General features: G+C 55.0%; 1 protein-coding gene across 2 annotated transcripts in view; it reads left to right on the top strand.

The window, feature by feature from the left end:
• The first annotated feature begins 2,019 nt into the window (after positions 1-2,019).
• The window catches only part of BSN (bassoon presynaptic cytomatrix protein), a 102,754-nt gene continuing 85,209 nt past the window's right edge, over positions 2,020-19,564 (top strand). For both annotated transcript variants that reach the window (XM_063348573.1, XM_063348572.1), the window contains exon 1: positions 2,020-2,270. In XM_063348573.1, coding sequence (XP_063204643.1) covers positions 2,101-2,270 — 170 coding nt within the window. In that variant the 5' untranslated portion in view covers positions 2,020-2,100. The remainder of the gene's footprint in view (positions 2,271-19,564) is intronic.

Raw genomic sequence — 19,564 nt, 5'->3', positions numbered from 1 at the left:
ACTCGTCCTGGGGTCAAAAGTTCTGTGGTGAGCAAAGGAGCTTCATTTTGGTGTCACTCGCTGTTGGCCCTGCCCGCTGCCTGCCTGGGTGCCGTTTCCCGCTGTCTCCCGCACTCTCCCAAGCTGGTGTGGCCTGAGCCGCTTTCCTGGGATTTGGCACCAAGGCTGGTTTGAGGCAGGACTGTCGGCTGCTGGCCGCCGAGTTTAAGCTGGATGATTTGAATGGTCTGTGTTTGGGAGAAAAAAACCCAAAACCACAAAAAAGCGAAACCAAGAGGGGAAAAAAAAAACCCCAAAGCCAAGAAACGAACCCAAACCAAACCAGTTTTGGTTTTTTTTTTTTTCTGCTCTGGCCATTTTTCTGGCCCTTTCCTCCATTCCCACTTCCTTTCCCTGCACTTGCTGCTTGTGGAAGTTGCTTCTGATGCGTTTTTATTCTGGTTTATTGCACTTAATGCCTTGCCCCCGCCACAAACCGGAGCCTTTTGCCCCTTGCTCGGTGCCGATTGCAGCTCCTCGAACGTTCCTCCTCCCCTTACCCGCCCCCCGGCGCTGGGGGCGAGGGCGGGGGGGCAGCTCCCGGTCCCTGCTGCGGCCGGGACCCAGGGGACGCTCTCGGGGAGGTCCCTCCTCCGGGCCCGATGCAGCGGAGCCGGCGGCCGCGGGGTGGCAGCCGGGGCCCGGCAGCCGGGGCGGGCTCGGTGCGCGGCGGCGGGAGGCGGAGGGGCTGAGCCCATCGGGGTGGCCTCGGGGCGGCGGCTCCGCCCCGGGCCGGGCCGGGACCCGCGGGAGCCGCGCTCCGCTCTTGCCGGCGGCGTTAATTATCGGCTCCGCTCATTAACTACGGGCGCGATCTGGGGGAAGGGGAATTGCGGGAGCCACCGGCTGGGCTGGGCGCTCTCTCCCCAGTGCTCTCTGACATCATCAGGCGGACTGTGACGTCATGGAGAGAGGGCATGGCCTGTGACCTCGTGGGGAAGGGGGGTGCTGTTGGCTGGGCTCCCGTGACCTCCCCGGGCGCTCACCGGCTGAGCCCGGGCATCGGGGAGAGCGCGTGAGCCCATTGGTTGGGCACTGTGACATCATGGCAGCGCAGCGATGGTGACTGGCTGAGCGCCGTGCGACCTTGGCGGGGACTGGGGCCTTGGTGGCTCAGGGCTCTGTCACCTCATCACAGAGCCTGTGACCTCACATCTGAGCCACCGGTGACCCCACTGCAGAGCCTGTGACCTCACAGGGAGCTGCATGCTCATTGGCTGGCTGTGAGTGACCTCCTGGGACAAGCCCTGACCTCATGAGGGAGCAGGGTGCCCATTGGCCAGTAGTGTGTGACATCCGGGGCTGCCTGTGACCCTACAGGGAGCAGGACGCTCATTGGCTGTCAGGGTGTGACACCCCAAGGCGGTCCATGACCTCACGAGGACATGGAGCACCCACTGGCTGACAGGGTGTGACATCCTGGGGCAGTCCATGACTTCATGGTGGAGGAGAGTGCTCATTGGCTGTCAGACTGTGACCTCCCAAGGGAACGGAGAGCGGATTGGCTGGCACGGTGTGACATGCTGGAGCAGCCCATGACTTCATGGGTGAGGGCGATGCTCATTGGCCGATAGTGTGTGACATCCCGCAGCAGCCCGTGACCTCATGGCCGAGGGGGTGCTCATTGGCTGTCAGGGTGTAACCTCTTGCGGGAGTGAGCGCTCATTGGGCGCCGGGCTGTGACCTCACGGGAGCGGGGCTGCTCATTGGCTGCCAGGCGGTGAGCTGGCGGGGCGCCGCCTGGCGGGCGCGGGCGCCGCCGAGAGCCGATTGGCTGGCTGGCCGGGAGGGGCGGGGCGCTCCCGCGCGCCCGCCACCGCCTCGCGCCGCCATTGGCCGCCCTGGCGCCCGCCCGCGGGGCGGGGGGCACGTGCCGGCGGGTGGAAGGTGGGGGGGGAAGAGGCGGGCGGCGATTGGCCGGGCGGCGCGCGTGCCCGCGGCGCGGGCGGGCGCGCGGGCGGCGCATGCGCAGGGCGGCGGGGGCCGGCGGCGATGGCGGCGCGGGGCTGATGGCGGCGGAGGCGGCGCTGCGCTGAGGGGAGCGGTCCCGCCCGGCCCGCCATGGGCAACGAGGCCAGCCTGGAGGGCGGCGGCGACGACGGGCAGCTGCCGCCCGCCGCCGCCGCCGCCGGGGCCCCGCCGCCGCCCGCCGCCGGCGCCGCCGTCGCCGCCAAGCCGCCTTCAGCACCGGGCGGCGGCGGACAGCTCCCGGGCAGCGCGGCCGGGCCCAGGTCAGCGCGCGGGGGCGCGGGGGGGGCGCGGGGCGGGGGCTGCGGCGCGGGGTCCGCGGGGTGCGGGGCGGCCGGGCGGTGGGGTGCGGGTGTGTGGGTGCCGGTGTGGGGCGTCCAGGCAGGTGCGGGTCTGTGGGGTGCGGGTATGTGGGTGCGTGGGGTGTGGGCAGATGCGGGTGCGTGGGGTGCAGGTCCGTGGGATGAGGGTGTGGGGAGTCCGGGCAGGTGCGGGTCCGTGGGGTGCAGGTCCGTGGGTTGTGGGAGACGCGGGTGCGTGGGGTGTGGGCAGGTGCAGGTCCGTGGGTGCACATCCGTGGGGTCCAGGCAGGTGTGGGTCCGTGGGGTGCGGGTCCGTGGGGTGTGGGCAGATGCGGGTGCGTGGGGTGCAGGTCCGTGGGGTGCAGGCAGGTGCGTGTCCGGGGGCGCGGGTGCGTGGGGTCCAGGCAGACGCAGGTGTGTGGGGTGCAGGTACGTGGGATGAGGGTGTGGGAGGTCCAGGCAGGTGCAGGTCCGTGGGGTGCAGGTCCTTAGGGTGTGGGCAGATGCAGGTGCGTGGGGTGCAGGTATGTGGGTGCGGGTGCACGGGGTGCGGGTGTGTGGGGTGCAGGTACGTGGGTGCAGGTGCGTGGGGTCCAGGTCCAAGCAGATGTGGGTCCGTGGGGTGCAGGTAGGTGGTTTGCGGGTGTGTGGGGTCCAGGCAGTGGAGGGTGTGTGGGGTGCAGGTCCGTGGGGTGTGTGCAGCTGCGGGTGCATGGGCTGTGCGTGCGTGGGGTCCCGACAGATACAGGTGCGTGGGTTGCGGGGGTGTGGGGTGTGGACAGATGCGGGTGCGTGGGGTTCAGACAGATATGGGTGCGTGTGGTGCGGGTATGTGGTGTGCGAGTATGTGGGGTGGAGGTACGTGGGGTGTGGGTGTGTGGGGTGCGGGTGTGTGGGGTGCGGGTACATGGCCTCCAGGCAGATGCAGGTACGTGGGATGCGGGTGCGTGGGGGTTTTGGGGCGTGTGCGGTGGTCAGTGGGGCACAGGGAATAGGTTGGGGTGCGGCGGGGCGGGGGGCAGGAGGTGCGGGGGGGTGCGGGCAGACGCATGAGAGAGGGGTGCCCACCGCTGGGAGGGTGCGGCGCAGGGACGGCATGTCCTGGGTGAGGAGTGTGGTGATTTGGGGGGAGCGGGGGGCAGGAGGAAGGTGGGTGCTGCCCGGTGAGGAGAGATCCAGCAGCGAGGGCTGGGGTGGCCACAGGGGTTCGGGGACGGGGGTGGGGGGATGTGATTTGGGGTTGGGGGGTCCACGCCACGCAGGAGGAGGGGGAGTCCTGGATGAGGATGGGGTGCGCGAGCACCACCCAGGGCTTGGAGGGGATTTTGGGGTGCAGCCCGGAGGAAAAAGGGGAGGCACAGGGGAGGGCGAGCAGGGCTCTGGGTTTGCAGGGATGTGACAAATGGCAGGTGGCCAGCCGGGGATCGGGCTTGGTGGGGGGGGAGTCCAGTCAGGGTGAGGGAACGGTGCCTGGTGACATGCGGGTGGCAGCGCCGGGGAGCGTGAGCAACCCGAATGCGACCACCCCTGAATGCGGCCACCCTGAACATGGCCACCCCAAACGCGGCCATCCCCAAACGCGGCCACCCCGAAGGCGGCCATCCCCAAACACGGCCATCCCCAAACACGGCCATCGCGACCGGAGCCGGCTCCGAAGGGAAAGGGCCGTTATGTAAGAGGAGGGACGTGCAGCCCTGCCAGGAGACACCGTCGTTGGTACAAAACCTCGCCGGGAACCGCGCCGAGCCACTCTCCCTCCACGAGGAAGAGCCAGCTGGGAGGGAGACGCTTCGGGAGTGGGCACGGGCGTGGGATTGGAGCTATGCCTTTAAAAAAAAAAACAACAACCCCAAAACAACCCCCCCACAGCCCATCTCAAAATATCATCCCGTCTGGAAAAATAAATGGGAGGCGGCAGAAAGTTGCAGGGTGGGATGCGGGGGGACTCGGCGGCGCGTGGCCGCGGCGGCGGTGGCGTTTCGGGCTCTCAGCCTCGCCCGGTGCCGCGATGAGCCCGGCTCGCGTTTGCCGGTCGCGTCGCTCCAAACGGGGAGAATGCAAGCGGGAGCGCGGGCGGGCGGCTGCGGTGCTTCCCGCTCGCTCCCAGCCCGTCCCTGCTCGCAAGGCTGCACGTTACCATCCACGCGGGATTCAGGGATGCTCCGGGGCGGCCGAGCTGCGGGCAGGCTCTTCTTTGTGAAACCTCTGTTAGCTTTTACACAGGGAGCGTGAAAAAAAATACCCCCGAGCAAAATCGTGCCCCTTCTCCTGTATGTTTTTCCCCTTCCCCTTGCTACAGAGTCACCGGCCCCTCTGCTTCGGGCTCTGACGGCCACAACTTGTTCACAGGCTGCTCGTAACGATTTAAAATTAAATACCCACATGGCTATTTAGGCCGGCGTAACGAGATCAGCCGAGGGAGCCGTGCACATCTGCCCGCTCTCTCTGTTTTCAGCGCTGCTTTTCCGGGTCTTCGTTTTCCTGTTGGGTGCCAGGGATGGAGGTCCCGGGGGATTTGGGGATCCTGGAGACGGCGGGGCCGGCGGGGTGGAGGAGCACGGCCCTGCCCTCCTCTCCTGCCAGAAACGCCGGGTTGATGCTGCTGCCCGTGCCCAAGCCCTGCTGGGGAGCCGCCGCCGGGGAGCTGCCCTCCCTTCCGATTAATTAACGCAATTAAAGAGGTGGGCCGTGCGGGGCTCTGCGGGCTGGCGGCGGAGGCTGCTGCAGAGCGGCGGTGGGATGGGGACGGCGCTGATCTCTACCGGTGTTTAAAAACGGCGTGGGGGAAGGGCGTGGGGAGCTGAGATAACGTTGAGGGATTTTAATTCAAGGTAAGAAAGAGGAAACGAAGGAAAAAGGCAGGCGCCTCGGAGACGAAAATCATCTCCATGGGATGCAGGAGCGGGCACATAAGATAGAGCAGGTTTGGCAAAGCACGGCTTGTGCTGACCCAGCAGCGGGTGCGGGGGACAAAAGTACCGCTCCAGAAATCCCAAGTGACAAGGGAGAGGAAAGGGAATTTCTCTCAATATCTGGGCAATGGTTTATTTATTTTTTTTCCCCCTCTGAATGAAGTAACCCAAATCCGTAGGGTTTGCAACGGAAACCCCGGTAGCGTAGTTACTTTTCTGTGCGATTTTTCACCACTTGCTTTGTGTCGTACAAGGCAACAGCCTGAATACCTTTCATGTGGGGCGCTGGCTTTCGGGCTCTTGCTTCGAAATCCGTAAGAAATGTTTTCAAGAAGCTGCCCCGGCGCTATGGAGCGGCTTCCGAGAGCAGGAAACGTCCGACAGAAGTGACGCCTGCGCAGCGGGTTGCAGCACGGAGTCGCCCCGTGGTGTGAGCTGGAAGGCGCCTTGGAGCACACCTACCACCATTTATAAACTGATTTCCCACTGGGGGGCTTGGGGCGGCGGTGCCGGAGGATGGAGGGAGGATGCCACGTGCGGTGCCGGGCGGTGAGACGGTTTGGCTCCGCTCAGCGGGGGGCGGCTCCGGAAAAGGCAAACGCGGTGCGGGATGGCACCAGGCAGATGAGAAGACCTTAACCCCTGTGCGAGGCTGAAGTCTCACCGAGGGCCGCTCTGCCCGGCTCCGGTGCTCGGCGAGGGGATGCTGTCGGAGGAGGGAGGGAAGGGCTGCTCTGTGTCCGCCCGCACAAACGGAGCCTCTCGTGCCTGAGAGGAGATGAAAAGACAGAGCGTTATTAGCCCCTGGGATCAAAGGAACGCAAATCGGTCGGGGTTGCATTTGGACTGGAAGCTTCCCAGCTGCCTGGCGGTGGAGTCCTGGGTGGCGCCTCCAAGGAGCAGAAGGGACAAGCGCGTTTTGCGGCGCAGCCCAAGGGACTGACGGAAAGGGGTCGGATGGCGGAGCGGGGGCGAGCCCTAGTTTAGAAACGTAGCTTGGGGCACGGCGCTTTAGGTGGCCGTTTTTCGTGGTATCCTGAAGAGAGACTTTATTGCTGTTTCCCACCATATTTGCCTGCGCCTGAGTTATGCCCGCTTCATTCAGGTTTCCCGTCTGTCTCCTGCTCCGCTGTGGGGCTTGTAAAGGACTTTTTTTGATGCCTGGATGCGTGAGCTAAGGCTGAAGGAAGGGAGAAGGGAAGAGGGTCGGTCTCCTGGGAAGCGTTGAGGACCGGCCACCAATACTGGGGCCGTTGGCGGCGGTGGCGGTGCTTTTAGCACGGCCGTTCCTCCGGAGCCTGGGAGACGCGTGTTGCAAACAGCCGGGCTGGCCGCTGGGCTCCGAGGTTGGGAGGAAGCTTCCTCCCGTGGCCGAGACCTTCGGGAGACCTTTGCTTTCCATGACAAAGAAGCCATTTACTCAATACCCCAGAATTTCTCAAGTCTCCAGGGAGGCAGGCTGCGGGCTGAAGGTCTTGAGGCGGCCAAGAAGGGAAGTTTCCATCCGCCTCCCGCCTGTGCCGCGAGCAGTCCCCCAAAGCCCTGGCTTGGCTTGGAACGGCGAGTCGAGCGTCGCTCCCGTTCACCTGGCTGTGTAGGTTTAGCATCGGGCGGTCGGAAGCTAAATTAGCATTTAGCGTTCGGCGGTCGGAAGAATTGGGTGGCAGGAAAGCGCGTGGCAGAAAGAGCACTGAGAGGAGCCCTCCTCCAAATTAGAGGAAAGAGCTCAAGTTTGGAAAAAGCCTTAGCGTAGTTCGGATGCTCCGTTCTGCCCTTTTGGTAGCTCACTTGCATTTGCTGGGCATTGGCTTGTTTTCCTGCCGGGAGCACCATAGCGGTAATAGGTAATAAGTATATGCATAGAAGCAATTTAAAAAAAGAAAAAAAGAAAAAAAAAAATCAAGTTTCTCCGTTTTTTTCACAAGCTTGCAGAAACAAGCAGTCGATGTCTATTTTCATACGACTGTGCTAGAAATAAGGCCGTTCAGCTGAGACCGTGTGGCGGAAAACGTGCCTACAGGCAGGGCCCGCGGGTGCGGAGAAATCCGGCTCCCTCTCTGGTTCCGTGTGCCGCTTGTCCCCAGCGAGACGGAGCCCCGAGTGGGACCGTGCGGAGACGTCACCGTCACGGGCGTCGCTGGAAAACTTTTTCCACAAATATTAAAATAGCTTTTGCCTGGCCTTTTGCTGGAGCGGGGGCTGGCACTCCGGACGAGCCTGCCCCGCGCCCGCCCTGGGACGTCCTGGTTTATTTGCTCGAAGGCCTTTGGAGGGTCAGGAGGGAGCCGAGGCTGGCTTCAAGCGAGGAGGGGAAGAACGGGTGCGCGGCGCTTCAAGCTCGCAAACCTCGTGTGAGCAAAATAAAAGGTAAAAGGAGGAGTGGAAAACGGCTTACTTGATGGATCGAGTCAAAATATTTGCTGTGTTAAATGTCCCACCGGGCTTCGCTTCGTCTTCCTCTCCCGTGATGGGCAGGCAGTGTCAGCTGCCACGCGTCTTCCCTCCAGCAAGCGGTGTTTTACATGCTTTTGATGGCTCTGACAGCAGCCATTAGGCCACTGAATTTAGACGGCGTGATTCTGGGTGCTTAAGTAACTCCAAAACCTCTTCCGTGAATGTGCTCATCAATATTCCAAACGTTTGGCATCAAATATTAATGCCTTTATTTCCAAAACAAACACACAGATTTGCAATCCGCTTCACGGGTTGGGGTTTCTCGCTGCTGGAACCAAGCTGGGTGTTGCGCTGACGGCGCGGTCCTTCGCCTTCTCGCTGTGCCAGGGGGCTGCTGGGCTGTACCTGTGCCGTCCGCTTCTGCTCACGGGAAGCAAAACGTGGAAGAGTTTGGAAGGGTTGATTTCCTTTGCCCTGTTGAGGAGTGGGAGGACTCTCTGGCTCCTTCTTGGGCAGGTTGCAGCTATGGCAGGGATGCTTTCTGTGCCCCAAAAATCCCGAGTGCTGGTGGTCAACCTCTTCTGCTGATGCTCAGCGGTGCCACAGCTGGAGGGACCGCGTCCCTTGGGACCGGTGGGTCCCTCCGCACCGCGGGTCCTGCCGGCTGGCGCGATGGGCTGGCTCCTGCTTCTCCAAGGTGCCTGAACAAAGCCGTTTCTTTTCTCTGCCCCGTGAACTGAGCCCGTTTCGATGCTTCCCATCACGTTGCCAATTCAGCGCAAATAGGTGCTGAGTGCCGTGGCACATTCCAGTTTGAGGAACTCTCGCTGTGTGTCTGGACGCCTCCCTGGCAGACCAGAGCAGCCTGCCTGCCGCAAACCCTGCCTCTCTCTGCTGCCTCTTCGCTGGTTTCCCCCGGCATGACGGGCACAATGGCACGCCATCAGCTGAGGGTGTCTTTCCAGGAATCCTGTTGCAATATCAGCCAACTGCATCCTGGGCTGCATGGAAAGCAGCGTGGCCAGCAGGTGGAGGGAGGTGATGCAGCCCCTCTACTCCGCTCTGGTGAGACACCCCCTGGAGCACTGTGTGCCCCTCTAGAGTCCTCAGCACAAGAAGCACATGGACCTGTTGGAACGGGTCCAGTGGAGGGCCACGAAGATGATCAGAGGGCTGGAGCACCTCTGCTATGAGGACAGACCGAGAGAGTTGGGGGTGTTCAGCCTGGAGAAGAGAAGGCTCCGTGGAGACCTTATGGCAGCCTTCCAGTACCTGAAGGGGGCCTACAGGAAAGCTGGGGAGGGACTCTGGAGCAGGGGGTGTAATGACAGGACGAGGGGTGAGGGTTTCAAACTGAAAGAGGGTAGATTCAGGTTGGATATTAGGAAGAATTCCTCTCCTGTGAGGGTGGTGAGGCGGTGGAACAGGTTGCCCAGGGAGGTTGTGGATGCCCCATCCCTGGAGGTGTTCAAGGCCGGGCTGGATGGGACTCTGAGCAGCCTGGTCTAGTGGGAGGTGTCCCTGCCCAGGGCGGGGGGCTTGGAACTAGATGGTCTTTAAGGTCCCTTCCAACCCAAACCATTCTGTGATTGTTTCCCAGCGCAGGAGATGCACCTTTGCGAGGCTGCGATGGGCAGCTGGGCTGCAAACAGCGTTTCCAGAAACCAGGCAGCTCGGTAGGGTGAAAGGGGCTCCACAGCAATGGCGCTCTGGTTTTTGGCTAAACGTGGAAATGAGATTATCGCGTTGCCTTCGCTGATGGGCGCCGCTGCTCCTGGGTGCTGCTCGGGGTTTTTTTGGGCTGGTGAGTGACAGCAAGTGCTGATGGTCATCCCGGTCCCACACATCGTAAACTGCTCTGAGTGTTGCACGTATTTTCTTGAGATTGAGATCGTCGCTGTTGAGCCATCGCCGTGTTTTCAAACGTCTGTTTGAATGACAGATTTGTTATTTTTGCATCAATCCATGGGCACGACTGTTCTTATGAGCAGGTTTTTTTTGGTCTTTTTTAGTGCCTGGAGGTGCCGAGCTGCGGCGTGACCCCGAAGCGCTGCTGTGCAGCCTGTCAGTCATCGCTGGGCACGCCGTACCGCTTCTCAGGGCACCGATGCTGCAAAGTTTTTATAAATACAGGGAGCTGGCTCCTTGCTGAGAACACCCGGCTCCTCGCTGAGAACACCCAGCTCCTCCAAGGAGCTATTTAGGAGCCTACGAGAGGGAGCGGGATCATTGCATCCTATTAACGCTGGCCTGTGCTTTACTGGGAGGGTGGAAAGCGCGTTCCTGGGGGCCTCCTCTCCTATACTCTGCTCATATTTAATATCAAAGATGACTCAACAGTGCCGATGATGGTATCTGGCTGACCCTTGGCCTCTTTATAGCTGACTGCTGCGTGTTTGATATCAAAGGTAGACCCCAGCCCCATTATCAGACTGGGGGCAGTGTGTTGGTGGGGCAGGAGGCAGCAGCTCCCTGCCTGTGCTGAGCTCCTCGCTCGGAGGAGGAGGAGGCGGCAGAGGAACACCGTCCACCGAGATCCACCAAAAGCCGTGTCTGAGTGTGATTTTTATTTTGGTTTGTTTTCTCCTTTTTTTTTTTTTTTTTTAAAGTGTCATGGTTTGGCTTGAGATGAGAAGTGGTGGGTTGACATCCAACCTGGCTTCTGGCGCTGCGTGGTAGAGATCGTTACAATGGCTAACAAAGGCAAAACCAAATCTGGAGTTTAGAGGCCCAACTTAGCCAAATGGCAATGAAATGTACGTAAACAGTGAGCACAAGTAAGTCTGGAAGCCATTTACCGGAGGGTGCGATGGGATATATGATCACACAAGGCTTAAATAAAAGATTCACCTCCTAAAATATACAGCCTCCCTCAGCCCACAACGATAGTTTCTGTGACGTGCAGCAGATTAGCTGTTCATACTGGCTTTATTCCCCCTGAAGATGTGATTAAATAGTTTGGTGCATTCTCTTTTGTCAAAAATGATTTACGGGTGTTTCTAGGTCATTGTCTGTAGAAGAAAAACGCGTGTATATTTAATGCAGTGAAGTGTATTAGGCATCTTCTAAGAAGAGCAACGACAAACAAACCTCTCTCCTGCCCAGTCTGTCCCCACACCTTTTTCCTGTCCCTGTCCTTAGTGTCCCCTGCAGCAGCAGCAGTCCTTCTGGAAAACCCAGTGCTCACGGGTCACCTCAGCAGCCTGCCCTTCTCCTCCTCTCACTTCCTGAGGATAGGAAGAGCCTTTATCCCAGGGCAACCAAGATGAACGTCTCCACTCAGAGACCATCAGCGCTTGCTCGTGATGGGCTCAGTTGTCCAAGAGCCAAGTGACTGTAACGTGGGTGTAAGGTACCGGTGGGCAAAGGTAGGAGCACAGGACCAGAGGAGGCCTCTGGGCCACTACCCGCTAGTGGACACCATTAGACACCCCATCGTATAGTCCCACTAACAAGGTAACGACTAAGATCTTAAATGAGACGCTCTGCATTGCAAAGCCAAAAGGCAGCTTTGATTTGCCTGCACTAGTCCACGTGCCGGAGACATGCAGATGTGGTTTAACTTCCGTGCGTCTTTCCCGAGGGATAACGACACCTTCCAGCCTTGGACCTGGGCCATCCTGGCCAGGCGGTTTCGCAGTGGGGAGCGATGATGGCTGCCACGGTCACTCATTTCTGGTTCTGCAGCCAGATGACGGGGCACGTTGTGTGGCCGGGATGCAGTGGGGGCAGCCCTTGGCACGTGGGTCAGGACTCCAAGCTGAGCCTTTGGAGATGATGTGATGGTCCTACCCTTGTCCGCCATGCCCCTCTCCTCCATGTTCGCAGCCAGGCAGTAGGTGGTACAGGAGGTAAGGAAGGGTATGGACACCAATGTTTCTCACCGCATCGTGGTTGCGCAGTGACTTCCCGAGTTGCAGCAAGTTCTGCACAGGCTCCTCTGGCCCACGAGAACCTCTTTCTCTCCTCCCTGAAGACCGCCGAGGCCATCCCAGTGTTTCTCAGTGTTTTTTTATTCTCTGCGAGCAGGCTTCCGTGCTGTGCCGTGAGTTCTGCCCAGGATGTCCTGCGGTTTCTGAACCCCATGGGAGGTGCCAGGTGCCATCTCCCGCCTGTGGCTTGCTGCCTGTCCCACCTGCAGTCACCTGAACCTCTGCTGCCACAAGAAGAGCATCTCCTGCCCTCTTCTCAGAGGGTTTCCCCCTTTTTTGACAGCTATAACTCAAATCTAGAGCAAGCAGATACTCAAAGGGAAAATGCATCCGGGCTGCTTGAGAAATGTTGCTGAATTTTGAGTTTCTCGGAGCAGGTATGACTAACCGTTCTTCACTTGGCTCCGGGACCTGCCGGGGACCACGGTTTCTCAGACGTGACAAAGCAGTTTCGCAGGCTGAATAGCTTTCAGTGGAGGGTTTGACAGCTCCTCTGAAGGCCACGGGGGGGGGAAAAAAAATCACCTTGGACCAAAATGTCTCTTGGCGCAGATGTGACAAAATTCAGTGTTCCAGCCGGCCTGCTGGCGGTCGGCATGCCCTCCTCCACCCGGGCCAGGGTGCCACAGGCTCAGACGTCTGCGTAGGTGTCACGGGGTAGGGAAACTTTCAGAGGCCAGAAGTCAATAACTGAGAGCAGCCTCTGAACCTTTTTTCCTTTTTTTTTTTCCTTCCCTGCCAGTAGAATATTGCCTTTTTAGCCTGTTTTGAGTCTTACCCGACAACGGGGGCTGACAGGTTTCTCCAGTTCCCAAGAGGGACATGAGGCTGACGCTGGGCTGAGAGCCTGGCTCCAGTGGACATCCATTTGCAGGACCGCTGCTCTCCTGAGGATTGTAGCCTTGTGAATACGGGTGTTTATTTTGGAATTTGACTTTATTTATGGATTTTGAGCTCTGTTAGGAGATGCTTGGGGTATGTGACCTCTCCTGACGTGGTCTCAGGGCGCTCCTTCTCAGCGTGCCGTGTCTTGGAAGTTGTACGCGGGTGTGAAGTCAATGTTAGACCTGTCTTTTTTAGCCATTAAATGGATTCAAAGAGGTCCAGCCCCTCTTACAAGCCCGCGTGAGACCCAACTGGGTCCGCCGTGGGTTCCCCAGTATCAGAAAGGGTCTGTTGGTGGCTTGCGTCCCTCCTTCATCAGTCTAGACGTGAGGAGTGTGAAGAGATTTTGCCATATTTAATGTCTGCGAAAGGATGAAACTGTATGTGGGAATTACTTTCCAAGATTGACATGTTGTAGCTGTTAACCACTTTTTTTTTTTTTTTTTTTTTTTAAAACCAGAAAAAACAGATTGCAGCCGGGGAAAAACAGTGTGGGGCTTTTTTTTTTTTTTTTTTTTTTTTTCTTTCATCTGCTAAAGAAAACATTTCGGTTACAGATATGTGAAGTTACGAGTTATAAAATAGGAATAGTTGAAATCTGGAAACGTATAATAAGTTCTTAAGGGAGTTGGTAATTTGCCTTCCTCTTTTGACAAAAAACAAATCAGCTGATAATACGAAGCTCACGAAAGGCTTGGGGAAAACGCAGCGCTGAACTAGATCTTTTTCCACGTTGACTCCGAACTGTACTTTTTCCTTTGATGAAACATGAAATTACTTTTAATTTATTTTGTTCCAATCCTAGTTACATAAACTATTATTTGATTGTACAGCTGGACTGAAAAACTGTAGGAGGTCTCACATTTAGGATTTTGCTGCCTCTTTCTCATTAAGCCTACAGACTGATTTCTTTAAATGCACCTATTAATCTTCTTAGGGAGACAAATTGTTGTTTGGTTGTGTTTTTTCTTTCTTTCTTTCTTTTTTTAAACGCTAAACTCCCAGTTAACTGCCAGAGTAAACGCTGATGGTTGAAGCCTTTCAAGGCACGTCTGCACCGCAGTTGGGCACACGTTGCCCTGGCCAAGCTGGGTTGAAGGTGGCCACAGCCCTTCTCATTGCGCTTGGCAATAACCTCCAAGTCTACCGGTTGCTTCTTTTTTTTTTTTCATTTTAATTTTGCAATATGCTTTTTCATTAGCTTGTCTACGGTGACTTTTGTTGTGTTATTGACTCCAAGTTTGGGACTCGGTGCGGGGCTCCAAGTTTGGGACCCATTCATGTAGACCTTGTGGGACCAGCAATAGGACGCGGCGAACCACGTGTTGTCCTTGACGTAGATCTTTCCCACTTTCGCCCCTGAATTGCATCTTCTGCCCACTGATGGTAAGCCACCATGTTCTGGGTTTATTTTAACCCGTTCACAGCAAGGTTTCTTGGTGGAGCAGGAGTGCTATCAATACGAAAACTGCACGGTCACCTGGGCAAGGAGTGGACAGGTTTTGGTAGCCATCCTTTGGGCTGCTGCCCTTGTGGACCTTCTCCACTTTCATCTCCTGCTTGGAATGGCTCTCAGGAGGGTGAGGAAACCGCTGCCAGGCTGCTCCCAAAACACATCCCTGGGCTGCGTCTGCTCCGATATGAATTTGCGAGATGTCTGCAGCAGATAGTGCCGGAGCACATTGTGTCGGGGCCAGGCGGCATCGGTAGCTTTCCATAAATACTCCTGACGCCGGCGTACGTGAGGAGGCGATGCTGGATGCTGCTTACATGGCTGTAAATCGGTCAGTGCTGCTCAGCATCTGCCCCGACTCTCCCTTTGTAGTCCCAAGGAGTGGAAATTTCCAAGCCTTCTCCTTTTCCCCTGCTGTCTGCAAGTTGTTGTGGATGTTTTGCTTGGGAATCCCATAGCTGGGAAGCAGGCGAGGAAAAGACAGGTTGTTTCCATTTCTATATAGAGTGGAGATCTTTGAGTCTGCTGGTCCTGCGAGTGCACCCCCAGCCTGCCCTCCTCCCTCCGGGTGAGATCCTACCGCCCAGGGCCCAGCGGCAGAAGAGCAGCAGAGGGGGCATGTGGTCCTCGGTCCTTTGCTGTCCTTTGAGCGTTCTGCGGCGGTGATTGTCAGAGCGGGTAGAGCCCGTTTACCGCTTTATTAGGCTGGGTTTGGACTGGCTACACTAAAATTATGACAGAACATGAGTTCTTGTTTGAGTGGAAGAGATGGTCCGTGTTACTACGTTATAGGCCGTGGGTTACCTTAACCTGGCAAAAATAAGGCATCCAGAAACATCACTCTGGGGAAAAAATGTAAAGAAGTATCTCCTTAAGCATCCCTTTCGTGCTTTATTTTATCTGCCTTTCTTATCTTGAAGTATCTCCTAGCTGCCTCGGTTAATGGGTTAGGATACGATTCCTGTTGGCCACACAACTCACGTTTCATCCAATCCATGTCAGTAATTACCAACTTAATTTCCACCTATTGTTAACTAAAAATACAGTTCCAAACACTCTGAATGAACAAATTATCACATCCTTCTTTTTCTTTGAGACGTGCAAACAAAATCAACTAGCTGCTTCGGGTAGTAATAAAATGCCTTTTACTTACCAACATGTCTAAAATCCGGTTCGCTTATCAAGTAAACTTGTCAGCCTTAAATTTTACCTGCTTCCATTTCTGCTAAGTTCAGCCTTTTGATGGGACCACGAGGACAGATACATCAAATATGCAGCTGCGTCAGTCTCTTTGGGGACAAATGTTCTGGTCTGAGGTATGCGCGGCAGGGAAATGCATGCAGGGACAAAGCACCTCAAAGAACTGCAGACGCGGGAGAAGTGTTTTCCTTTGATCCTATAAAGAATTTGGCAGGGGAATTTCAGACTCTCCTATTTCAAAAGTATGTTTAAACTGAACAGCTTGAAACACTGAAGTTAATGGTGTCTCTGACGGCGTTGGGAATGCATTATATTTCGGGTTAGCTTTTTCTTTCCTGTTGCGAGTGACCCGTTTTACACACAAAAATGTTTGTTAATTGTGAGTTTGGTTTGCTCTTGGCATTTGAGCTTCCAGTTCGAATCTCCAAAAGCCAGAAAGACACACAAGCAGCTCTATTCACCCCACCCTGCACAAGGCAGTTGGCTGGCAGCGCCGGGGCTGCGTCCCCAGCAGGCACTTGCAACCACCGTCTTGTCTTCAATAATGGACATTGTTGGACCGCGTGTGGTGGTGTGGAGAACGTCCGGGATGGAGAAACGTCTGCGGCTGAGAAGTGTTCCTGACAGCCACAACTTGGTGTGAAGTTTTCACCCAAGGGTGTTTGGCCACGTTGGACAGGAATGTCTCCTCCTTGCAGGGGAGCGCGGGCGCATCCGTTTTACTGTGTACCCCTCTACGTGCACAGTACTTGGAGGCCTTCGGGGAGGACATGAGTTGATCCCTGTTTCCTCAGCCCCTGCCCAAACGATCTTCTCTTGATTACTCTTCCACACCTTAGATGTAACCTGAGGCAAGAAAAAAAGATAATTAAGGACCTAAATGGCCTGAGGAAGAGTTGGAGGGACAAGTATGAGATGGCCAAAATGCTGTGAGGTGCAAAGACACAATTGCGGGATGGATAAAAATGCTGCAATTTTTCACAGATGCAAAAAAGAAATATATTAGGTCTCGTGTTCCATTAGCCCAGGCTCAAACAAATAGGGGTGCAAAGTCAGGATTTTTCTGTTGCCACTCGCCGCGTTCACCAGGAGCCATGTGTCTCTCCACAGTATGGTACTCTGACTTCCTCTCCTGGAAATTGCTGTTTTAACTGGGTTTTTCTTTCCTTTTTCTAAAAATACAAGCCAGTTTCTTTCTGGTATGTCATTACCACCTCTTTTTTAACAGCACTACTCTTTCTGATGGATCTTCCTATTTTTTATGCCTGGAATGAGTGTTGTTCCTCGTTCCGGGCTGAGTTCGGTTGACTCAAGCTGTCACGGAGATGGATAATGATACATTTTTTTGCATCAGCTTTTAATTTTGGAGCATGGGTGGAACTCATCCAAAAAAAGGGCCCTGCTGTCTTCCCAGCTTCTTAATGGTCAAAGGCAAACTTCTTGCTGCCAGGGGGTTCGTAGAAGCACGGGGACCCGTGGGTGGTGGGGACAGGACTGTGGACGCTGTCCTGGTGGAGCCATACCCCAGAGATTTATCCCTTTTTACCATCCAACAGCAAAACCACTCTTGGCGTTGGAGCACTTACCCACAATGGGCCAACAGCCGCAGAAATCCCTCCTGCTCCCCGACTGAATCAAGCCGAAAACTCCAAAGGGAGCCTTGCAAAACCAGACCTTTTCTAGCTGGGCAGGGGGAAAGCCAGAAGCAAGTCAAGGGAACGGGCTGCCTCTGCTCTTCTCTTTGAATCGCTTTCCAGAATGCATTTTTCCCAAAATAACTTAATTGTCTATTTTTCTGTAGATCGTTCTATATTTGTTGATGAGCTTTAAATTGACATTTTCTGAGAACTGTCCAAACTGGCTTGAAGAACTCTTTGCAGAGCGGCAATATCTCATTTAGGGCCCATCAGTACGCGTGGCTATGGTTGTCTTACCTTCTGTTCATTACTCTGCATTTCTTGACCTTGGATTTCACCTGCCCCGGCGTTTCAAGACATCCATTTCAGGAGAGCCTTCTAAAGCTCTTTGCAGTCAGTTTTAGCTTTGAATACTCTGAATAAATTTGTACGGCTCAACAGACTTGTCCCCCTCCTCATTTCCTTCCTTCCCAGGCCATTTATGAATATATCCCATTTATTTATCCCATGGCAGGGTCCTGTAACTCTACTTGTGAAAACCTGACCATCTACCTCTGTCCTTGGCGTTCTAAATCGGGATGAGTTATTAACCCACAAGAAGGCTTCTCCTTATTTCACCGTCTTTTACTTCTTTTTTTTTCCCTTCCTTCTTTCTTTCTGGATTTTTTATGCTAACATTTCTCCTAGTGAGACCATTTTTCAGACTAATCCTGTATATGAAATGGTTCTGGTGTGTGGGAACCTTCATAAATTTCTCCTTAGCAAACAGCATGGCAAGTGTCGCGTTTATCTTTCCTTTAACAGTCTTGCATTCCTTAAATATTTCTGTTGCATTTCAATCTTCTTTCAGTTTCCCAGATTCTTTGGCAGATTTCCTACTTCTAAAGTTTTAGAAAATCTTTTTTCTGGCCCAATTTATGAGTTGTTCCTTGCAGGACTTTTTTTTTTTTTTTTTTCCTTTTTTTTTTTGCATGCTTTATTAGGTTTTTAAATTTAATTTGCCAAAGATTTAGGGGGGTTTGTTTTTTCCTCGTCTAGATACGATTTTTACTTTTTGAAGGATTTCCTTTTACTCCTGTAGCCTTATTTGCTCCACTCTTTCATTATATTGCCTTCTTATGGCCATGCCTTGAACCCTTTCTTGTGCCTGAGGCTTTAATGTGCTAACGGGTGCCATGGAAACTCCCCTTTCTTACCCTTCCGCCTGCTGCTTTTAATTTCTTTTTTAACAAACTTTAAAAATTATAGTAGTCATGCGTATTTGCGTGGTTTTTTTCCAGTCCCGCAGTAGATTGAGGCTGAATCTCACCCTCACTGAAAGTTGCTGTCGTCAGTTTTGGCACCTCAAAGCAGGCGCTTTGCGACGAAGTCGAGAGCAGGTAGCTTTATCCTGCATTGCTTTAGGGAATAGTTAACAACCTAAGCAAAATACTGTGTTGCCGCCAATTACAATCAGAGAGGCTCTTGAGGCTCTTTAAACTAAATTTCTTGGCCTCGCAAAGTGAAAACGGATATTCATGGCTTCTAGGCAGGTACTCGTACAACTTGTAAATAGTCATTGGGGCAGAATCGCACGGCCTTTCCCTGCCAGTATGTCTTTTTGTTTCTGTCACTGAACCATCTCGCTCCGTTCGTCAATTTGTCTTTCCTGACGCCGGCATCGCTGTTGCGCCGTCTGGAGCTGCTTCTGCAGTTTTTCAACTTGTTCTTCCAGCTGCTGAATTCTTGAATGTTCTATGAATAATCGTAGATTTGCAAGATAAGCTTTCGTGAACCACGTGCTATAAAAATTCCTCAGCTTCATGCCGTGGTTTATCTTTTGACTTTGCTGGCATTTCATAAATACAGGACAGTAATACGTGCTCTTAGCTTTACCGGGACAAAGGCCTTTAGTTAAAAGTGACTGTGGCAATCAGCTCTTTTACCGTTTAATTGCTAGAGCGCGGTTATAAGACGGGTGGGCGCAGAGGGGAGCGGTTGCTCCTTGGCTGGGGTGCTCTCCCCGTCAGACTTGTCCTTTCTGGTGCCCGCGGTATTTTCAAGATTGTCGTGACCCTTTCTAGATTATGACTTTTAACATGCATAAATGACTTACAGCAATCACTTGGACCCGGGAAGGATATGGAGGCCGAACATCCACCCACAGGTGGAAATCAGCTTCAAGAGGCGGTTCCAGCCTGCACCTCACTGTGACTTCTGGGGACATTTATCCCCATTTCAAGGTGCCCTTTCTCTACGTGCTCCCCGGTGTTGGTGGCAGGGCCGTGTCTCGGTGGCAGGGCTCTTCATCATTTCTTGCAGACCTTCCAAGTCCTGCAATAAAGAGGAGCTCTGCAAGCAGCAGCCCGCTTTACTGTCCAGCTTGCAGCATCCCCTGAGCGTGGCCACCCCCAGCATCCCCTGAGCATGGCCACCCCCAGCCCTCACCTGAATTAATCTGGAGTTTGCTGTGCTCAGCGTGGGGGTACTTAATGAGTCCTGCAGTCGGGCAGATGTGCTGAGCATCCTCCCCTTCAGCAGTATCCTTGAGGCCAGTGGCTGGGGTGCCCACTGCTCTTCTCCTTCCAGCTCCGCCCAAGATCTTCAAGGCTGGTCTTCACCACCTCCGATGGTCCAAAACTGAGCTACCGCCTGCATCCATACACTGCAAGAGCTACCGTTCCTCCTTGCTGGTGAGGGACTTTTTAGGATGTCGGGTAATGGTAGGACTAGAGGGAGTGGATTAAAACTAGAGATGGGTCGATTCAGATTGGACGTTAGGAAGAAGTTCTTCACCATGAGGGTGGTGAGACACTGGAACAGGTTGCCCAGAGAGGTGGTGGAAGCCCCATCCCCGGAGGTG

This window comes from Chroicocephalus ridibundus, chromosome 10 (genome assembly GCF_963924245.1).
Source record: "Chroicocephalus ridibundus chromosome 10, bChrRid1.1, whole genome shotgun sequence".
Taxonomy (NCBI): Eukaryota; Metazoa; Chordata; class Aves; order Charadriiformes; family Laridae; genus Chroicocephalus; species Chroicocephalus ridibundus.
Note: the sequence above shows the minus strand (reverse complement) of the source record. Positions and strands in the feature narration are given on the sequence as shown.